Genomic DNA, 8,406 nt, shown 5'->3' with positions numbered 1-8,406 from the left:
GTCCAGACATATTCCGGGTGGAACTATGTCACTGGTGTCTATTTCATGAAAGAATTGATGATTAGGAGCATGACCATGTTCATTTAAAGCAACCGCTTACATTCAGAATAATCTCCAATGTCCAACTTTTCTACTTGCTGTGATTATCAGGAATATTTGGTGTCTTCAGTCTACGACAAAACGATTTATTTCTAAGGGTAAAGTCAGCTTTTTATAATATTTAAAGGGCTTTGTGTGAACAGGGTGCAGGGTTTACACATCAGCATTACAGCATCAAGTCAATAAGACTTGGCTCATTGGTAACAGCTCACAAATAGTTGATGTTGGCTGATTCCTTAACCGGCCTCATAAATGTTACTCATATCAATTTAAAAAAAGAAAAAGGAGTTGATTGACCTCTATTAGGACATTTTTGTCACGACATTCGAAATGATTGCGGTGAAAATTCAATATTTAAATGTGATATGATTTTGCAGATAATTATTAAATCACACTCAGAATAAATATAAGGAAAAAAAACTTTTATTGTTTCACTCTTCATATCTGTACAAATACCATCAAACTTTGTATGTACATATGACATTTACATAAAAAATACAAAATATATATCCATAACTGTTTTTTTTATTTCTCTTGTGATTTCTGAAAATAAAAATGCATTTTGAAAAAAAAAGAAAAAAAGGTGATGGTTTGATATATTGAGTACTGCAGTATGTTAGTTCTAGCTTAGCTCCGAGAGAGCAATATTGAGCACATTGGCAAGAAGACAGCACACAAATGTTAATGGCACATTGTTTCCAAAATAATCAAGTATCCACCAAAACTTACCTCTGCTCTGACAAACATGCTATTGAATAACACCTAAAGTTTTCATTTCCGAATGTAATCAAATCTAAAGGGTAATAAAAAAAAAAAGAAGGGTAACCTAAAAACACAAAAAAGAAAAAAAAATGGCTATTTTATATTTCCTTCCATTCCATCACTGTTGTGTTGCAACTTTTACAATGTTGTTGTGTAAAACCATTGAGAAGATCCCTTTGGTCAGTTATTATGAGCTGTAAACAAACCAGAAACACTTCTGTACATAAAATGATTGATATATTCCCAATAAATAAACACACAGCCTAACATGCATTAACGTATGTGTGACATAAACATCTGTGATAGAGATTTGACGGGAACAAGCAGATTTGTACAGCTTGGGGGAATGCAATTTACATCTTGCAGAGGACTTACAGCATACTTACATGGTAACATGACAAATAAATAACACTGCTTCTCTTTGGACAAATATATTTCTTCATGATAAAAAAAAGAAAAGAAAAGGAAATTAAAGGGACAACAACAAATAGAGGGGAAATGAGTGGTAACACAATATATCATGGTAGATAGTAAGCCTGACATTGTAAATGTATAAATTATAAAACACAAAAAAGTATAAATAAACATCTAGCAGACTGAACTATATGTATACTTCCTTTTTCTTTAAAAAATAAATAAGCATACACACAATGTACAGTATGGACATGATTCTTTGCCCTAGGACTGTTCCCCTAGTGATGAGGGCCTATCCATCCAGTATAGAAGATATACGGACATAGGCCTTGTAGTCTGAGTCCTCATCTTCCTCATCCTCCTCCTGGTCTTCGGTAATGGCTATGTGGGAGAATATACGGTAGCTGTTGTATGAACAAGGACCACAACAGCGTAGAATATCACTTGATTCTCTTAAAAGCCCACAGCAAAGCTAACGCCACACGACCTCCCTTTTGTTTCTTTACTTCTCCTCCTCTCTCTCTCTTTGTCGCTACACGTCTACATTGATGCTGGAGTGTGTTTGCAATCTATGTTACTGTGCGTGTGACAAGGACGGGGTCAGTATGTGGCATCAGCAATGACTGTGGCATCCCCAATTATGGGACATTCACTTATCTAGCCAGTCGATGTGGAAACGAGAGAGTAAAACAGAATAACAGATTAAAGAAACAACAAGAACAACAACAGGGGGGGTGTTTAAGGGGTGGGGTCACAAGGTAGGTTGGAGGGGGCTGGGTGCAGGGTGGAGGGGCACTGATGGTTCCAGAGGTTCAGGTCTCTTTTGGGCAAACTCCTGAAAGCAGACACACATAACACATATGCTCTTGTGTTCTCGGGTTCGCTCTGATTTTGATTTCTAGGTCGTGGCTCAAATGCGCGGGGGAGCGGGGACGCTGTGCCGCCGCCTGGCCTGTATAGCGAGTCGGCTCAGGCGTCGCCGAACACAGCTCTGAGGTATTTCCTTTCCTTTCTACACAAGAGGTTTACATCGGACACGTGGTGATGAACAAAGAAGGTAAATAGCACGCAAGCGAGAGCAGAAGTGACAATACAAGTACAAAAAAATAATAATAATAATAATAATGACGATAAAAGGAAATAAAAACAGGCAGTCCCTCGTCAATCCATACGGATTTGTGATTTGTGATAAACATTCTAGGAGAGAACACACACGCTGGACAAAGGAGTTAAAGTTAAGCCGATACCTACGAACCTTCTCTTCGTACTGAGATGAGAAGGAAGTGAGTGCTTTTCTATTCTACAAGCTTTCTCTGCCTATCCTGGACACTAAGCAGTTAACACACCTACATTTAGCTCGTGAGGTCATCATAAATTTGGTCCCTTGGCTTCAGATGTGTACCTTAGGCCCATTCCAATTAGGTGGAATGTAAAAGTCATATTTCCTCAAGGCCAGCTGTTCAATATGACATGTGTCCACGGATCTGCAGGGATCCACAGACAGGCAGTCTGCATGACTATCAGCAGTACAAGTACCACCGCCATGTTCCCAATAATACCGCCCTGGGCAAATTATGAATGAAAGTGTTTTGTTCCTTCTGACGTGTAAGCAGTGTGGTGCATGTCCCAAGAGGCAGTGCATTTTGAAATGATTGATTACAGCCAAACGCAACAAAAAAGAAAGAAAAATGAAACAAATCAAATGTACAACAAACTTAAAGGAAGCAATGTGACCATGGAATTTACAAGCCGTAAAGATATGACCACCGTCATAAAACAAAACCATTTCTGAATTAAAAAAGACAAAACAAAAATAAAAAGAGAGAACTGCATGAGATTAAAGGCAACCTGCTCCTGCAGACCACTAAACATGACCATAAATAAAACTAGGCTTAAATATCAGGATTGTTCCACTGCAAACAAAGTTAGTCTCCTTTATTTGATTTTTTTTTTCTCATTAGTTTAATGAATTTAGCCTTTTCCTGACCGCAGCAAATAGTGTAGTGATTGATTCGTAGCTTTATCGTTCACATTTTTGCAGTAGAATCGAAAAAGACAAAACAAAAACAAAAAAAAATAAGAACACAAGAACAAAAGCCAGCAACAGAGACAACGTCATGCATGTTCTTCTATTCCCAAGTCCTTTCTGCTTGCTTAAGCTGTGCTCGGTGGTGTGGGTTGGAGTGTGAGTTGGGGGAAGTTGGAAATGGAGGGAGGGGCGGGGGTGCGGGGTGGGGGGCTTTCAGGGGAGGTTTTTGTCAGGGAAGCAACATGAATTACTGTTTTCTGCCTGGAGATTGGGGGCAGGGGGGTGGGGATGGTGTTTCGTTTCTTTGTTTTCACTTTCTCTCTCTCTCTCTCTCTCTCTCTCTCTCTCTCTCTCATATTCTGCTATTTGTCGTTTACTTACAGTTACAAGATCCCGAGTGCTTGACCTCCAGCAGCACCCCCATAGAGCAAGCAGCTTGTTTCATGGCACATTCACTGGGGTACGTGGTGTTGTCGCTGGCGCACACCGCCTCGTCCGTCCGGCTCTCGGGACAGGTCTCCTCGCACAGCGAGCAGCGGCCGCGGCTCATCCGAGCATCCCACAGACACTTTTTCCCCGTGCTGCACTGGATGTCCTCGCATGACTTGGCCTCTAGCGAAGGAGAAGGGAGGGAGATTCGGCACACGGGGGACATCGTTGATTAGATGGATTATCACCCGCCAGCCCCTTTGAAACAAGTGTGCAACAGCTGGACGACCAAACTGAGACTTAAAGCTGGCTTTTATGGCGTTGCACCCAGCGGTCCAGAACACAAAGTCATAAAATAATATGCAATTTTATGACTCCATGACGAAGATTGGCTGCAAACACTGACACACAACCCCCCGGCGCTCCCCCTGTTTCGCTGTGTTCCCCCACCTCTTTTTCTTTTTTTTTTCACTCCCTTCCCCCTGATGGGATAAGTTCTGCCAACATCAGGAAATAATAAGATGTCTATCATTTCTTGAGAAAACACAAGCAACTACACACACACTTTCTCCCTTAGACGCGCTGCGCGGAGGAATGTTGGCGGAAAGAAAAGAAACTGCGAGTGGCTGCAGCGCTGACCGGGGACGATAATGTTAAGTCAAACAATATTAGGCGAGGGGCGGGGCGGGGGCGGGGTCTCAAGCGCTAATATTTCTGTGCGGTGACATGACTCACTGATGCACTTTCCCTCGTACGCCACGCCGATCGATCGGCCCAGGAGGCACGTGGCTCTTCTCAGGTGACACGCGCTGGCGTAGGTGATGCCGTCGTTTCCGCACAGGTAGTGCTCCGGGGACGTCACCTCCGGGCAAATCCGATTGCACGTCACGCAGTACGCGTTGTTTGTCTGGTCCACGACGCACGTGGAGCTGCCGGGGCACAGGACGTCGCGGCACGTTTCTGGCAAAGACAAAGGGGGAGAGAGAGAGAGAAAAAAAAAAGTCGATGGTTGGAGCAGTTTCTCTTTCCGGGCTCGCGGCGGGGGACGTGTTTGCGCGATGAAACGCCGCTCACTCTTGCATTTCCCCTGGTACTGCACGTCCAGGTCCGGGTGGCCTTTGCATTTCGCCTTCAGCAGCGCGCACTCGTCTTTGTAGGTCTTTCCGTCCGAGCCGCAGACGGGTCCCTTCCAGGTGATGTTGGAGCAGTCTGGCGCGCACACGCAGCGCGGCTTGCTCCGCCTGTTCATCTTGCACCTTTTCCCCGGACCACAGTCGACGTTGTCGCAGGTTTCTAAAATATAATAATAATAATAATAATAATAATAATAATAAAAAAGGTAACTATGTGGTCTTGTGCGGTGAAAGGGAGGTGGGGAGTCTCTGACGGGAAACTACGCATTTTTTTTTATTTATTTTTATTTATTTATTTTTTACGCGAGTACGCAAATTAGGTCAGGCCATGTTTTTTTCATCTTTTTTTTTTTTTTTTTTAATCACAACGAACTGTCTGTGTATTGTGAGGAAAAACAAAGGGAAAATGAGTGCACCTCCACCTTTGCAAGGTATGCAATTGGGGGCTCCGCCATTGAAGATCATCCACCTAAAGAGCGTGCTGTTGGGGACGTCCTCCTCGGTCCAGGACGTCCCCAGTCTTCCACTCCGGCAGCACTCCTCCCTGCTCATCCCGGGCATGTAGAGCACCTGGCACCTCCCGTTCTTGCCCTGCTGCAGCCAGCAGTTCCCAGCTGCAAACAGACACACGCACACAGGGGGGTGGAAAAAAACAAAACATAAGAGCTGGATTGTCGCATGTGGGAACGTCTGAAGCCGCTGACCCAGACGCACTAGACACTCACGCAGCCAGCATTATCCGAGACGCTCCCTCCCTCCCTTTCACCCTCCCGGCACTATGTTGTCTGATTTTTTTTTTTCTCCCCCCCTCCAGACAGTGAACACTTGTCTATCCCATGTGTCGCTGACAGCCCTTAAAAGTCATCCACAATTTAAAAAAGAAAAAAAAAAAAAAAAGGAAGAGAAGAAGTAGTAGTAGTAGTCATAAGAATCTTTGGAGGCAGACTGCATGGTCTTTTTTTCAGGAGTCTGGGCACAACGTGGAGCGTCTAGACACTGTGAGATAGGCACCAATCTCCTGCAGGAAGGAGGGAAAAAAGCCCCCGGTCTTTATCTAAACACCGCCCCAGAACAATATCCCAGACAGCCTCGCTCCAGACGATATCATGCTTACTGTCATATCAGCGTAAAGTTTATTTCACATGAGAGAGAGACAGAAGAAAAAAAAAAAGCCTAATGAACGTCTTGTGATCCAGACAACAGCGTGATATCTGAACCGATGCAGACACATGGCATTAACTGCTCATTAACTCGCGTGAATATCCATATAAAGCGGCCGCTATTGAAGCGGATCTTGTTCGAATATTGACTTTTATGAAATCCGAATTTGGCATTTATAAAGATTTTTTTTTCTTTTTTTTTTTCTTTTTTTTTTGGTGAGAGGAGAGGTAGACACTAAAGGCTGGAGGCGCGCACGGGAATTAGGAACAAAACGCCCCCAGAACTAATCAGCGCGTATTCGTAGAAGTTTCTTGATCGCCAGACGCTGACCAGACCACCCCAAACTTGCAGAATATGCTCAGGTACTAAAGCTGCGGCTGCCACCAAACAGCGTGGCTGGTTCACTGTATATGCGCCAGCTTACGGGCTGCAAAACTTGCCGTCTAGTCCCACTTTGAAGTGCCCCATATGGCACCTGTTTTATGGACGCTTTACGCACGGCGCTGTCTGATGCACAACGAGTCTTGTTCTTAGCAGAGAGCAGCCACAGAAGGGAAACTGACTTTTGAAAACAAAAAGTTTCTCGGTTGCAGCACATAAAGTGGCCAACACGCCCGGGCGCCTTTCCCCCTTTGCACCTCCCAGACTGACAGCAGTGGAAGTTGCTGAGAAAACGCACAAAATAACAGCAAACGGATGAAGAGGGGGTCTTACCTTGAACTTTTTGATGTTCCATGAGGTGACAAAGCCACACGAAGAGGAGGAAAAAGCCCGGGTGAATGTGGTGTTTCAACATCCTGGACATGATGGAGATGATGGCAAAGTGGAGTACGTGTTTGACACGGGCAAGCGCAAAAGTAATCTTCTTACGGTGGCAGTGTTGAATAAGTGTCAGTCTGAGAATGCAGCCTCTCTTTTTAAATCTGTAAGGGGTCTGGGGTAGAGTGTCTCTGGTGGGCGGTCTTCTCTTCTGTGGGGGTGGGGAGATTTTTTTTTTCTTTTTTTTTTTCTTTTTTCTTACCAAAGTTCTTCCAGTCCCAATCAGGTGACATCGTTACAGGCAACTTTCTCTTGCTATATAATAATAATATTATTATCATTAATAATAATTAAACCAATTATTATTATTATTATTATTATTATTATTATTATTACTATTATGATTAATAATATTATTATTATTATTATTATTATTATTATTATTATTATCATTATTATTATTATAAATAGGCCACAAATATCCGGATGCGGAAATGTATGTCTTTGAATCGCTGCCACTTGGTGATAGCTGATATTTTTCTTCCACCAACTGCAGGGAAAAGTGTAAATCTGCTTGATGAGAGTTTCCGCTTGGAATATAACCGAACACCAGACAATAATAGAATTCATAGTAGCCGGCAGCCGCGCGGCTAATATTAGAACAGACAGTTGTTTGGGTTTCTCTGCCGGGTCAAGCTTTTAAATATAATCAAACCTTTTCGGAGAGGCTTCAAACTGTGGAGCACGCTGGTGTTGCGCGCGCGCACGCACACACGTGCTCATTGACACACGCACAGAGGCACGAAGTCCTCTGAAGTCCTTGCGCGACCTCTTCAGCGGAACTCTGGTTACAACCCTCCACCGCAAATTGGAGCTAATTAACAGTCGCCCAGGAGGAAGTCAGTCATTTTTCAAGCACTTTCTTCCCATGCAAAGACACAAAAAGGCGGATACGGCGACACGAGAACACACACACAAAAAGTGCTAAACAAATACAGCATATTATTGTTGCTAATAATCACATACTTATACTTCCGGTTTCCTAATTTGTGGCAACACAGAGGGTGACTGACCGTCTAATTTTGCAGTCCACTCCTTGCCTCAACTTTTCTCAGCTTTGCCAGATTAGTGGAACCACAGTCAGCCTGTTTCTGATGTTTTTCTTGGTTTGCTTGTTGTGGAATAGGCAGTAAAACGCTGTTAACCATCAAAATACACTTGACCCCTATTAATGACAGCCCTCAGGAGGTTGCTTGTTTATTATACGGCAAATAGTATCAAGTTGAGTCAACTGTGACATAATGACTTTCATTTCGCGCTAAAAGTCAGAAACAGCAAAACAAACAACTCTGAAAATGCTCATTTGATGTTTTCCTTTGTGCCATGATGTATGTGTGTGTGTGTGTGTGCGCGCGCGCGCGCGCGCGTGCGCGTGCGTGCGTGTGTGTGTGAGTGTTGTGAGATCAGAGTCTCTGGAGAGTTGAGAAACATTTCCTGACATGCAAGAACATTTCTGCGCCGCTGTATCAACTAAAAAGTGCTGGCTGCTGTCCTAAAGTCACCACGGGAGGAGGGGAGCAACGGCTCCCAGGCCCCAGGTTCAGACTAATGCAGCCAATG

The 8,406-nt window shown here is 43.7% G+C and overlaps 1 protein-coding gene across 4 annotated transcripts; it reads right to left on the bottom strand.

Annotated features, from left to right (window-relative positions):
- Positions 1-504: 504 nt before the first annotated feature.
- On the bottom strand, positions 505-6,958 carry fsta (follistatin a). 4 transcript variants are annotated; one of them, XM_076033337.1, is made up of 6 exons: positions 6,742-6,958; positions 5,283-5,480; positions 4,808-5,026; positions 4,469-4,693; positions 3,686-3,916; positions 505-2,110 (listed from the first exon to the last, which is right to left on the bottom strand). In XM_076033337.1, coding segments are annotated over exons 1-6 (966 nt in total). In that variant the 5' UTR covers positions 6,833-6,958; the 3' UTR covers positions 505-2,108. The 4 variants fall into 4 exon arrangements, with proteins under 4 accessions (XP_075889452.1, XP_075889453.1, XP_075889450.1 ...); XM_076033338.1 differs by having other exon boundaries at positions 505-1,656; positions 6,742-6,957; XM_076033335.1 differs by having other exon boundaries at positions 505-1,656; positions 5,289-5,480; positions 6,742-6,956.
- Positions 6,959-8,406: the final 1,448 nt, after the last annotated feature.

The sequence above is a fragment of the Nelusetta ayraudi genome, unplaced genomic scaffold, assembly GCF_046127955.1.
Source record: "Nelusetta ayraudi isolate G7.1 ecotype Tasmania unplaced genomic scaffold, CSIRO-AGI_Nayr_v1 ptg000041l, whole genome shotgun sequence".
Taxonomy (NCBI): domain Eukaryota; kingdom Metazoa; phylum Chordata; class Actinopteri; order Tetraodontiformes; family Monacanthidae; genus Nelusetta; species Nelusetta ayraudi.
Note: the sequence above shows the minus strand (reverse complement) of the source record. Positions and strands in the feature narration are given on the sequence as shown.

Excerpts from the sequence above, each read along its gene's own strand:
- fsta (XM_076033338.1), bottom strand. The coding sequence starts at position 6,832 with ATGTCCAGGATGTTGAAACACCACATTCACCCGGGCTTTTTCCTCCTC. Across the intron at positions 4,694-4,807 it reads GTACCAGGGGAAATGCAAGA|AAACGTGCCGCGACGTCCTG; the intron begins GTGAGCGGCGTT and ends TGTCTTTGCCAG. Across the intron at positions 1,657-3,685 it reads GCACTCGGGATCTTGTAACT|CCATTACCGAAGACCAGGAG; the intron begins GTAAGTAAACGA and ends TCTCCCACATAG.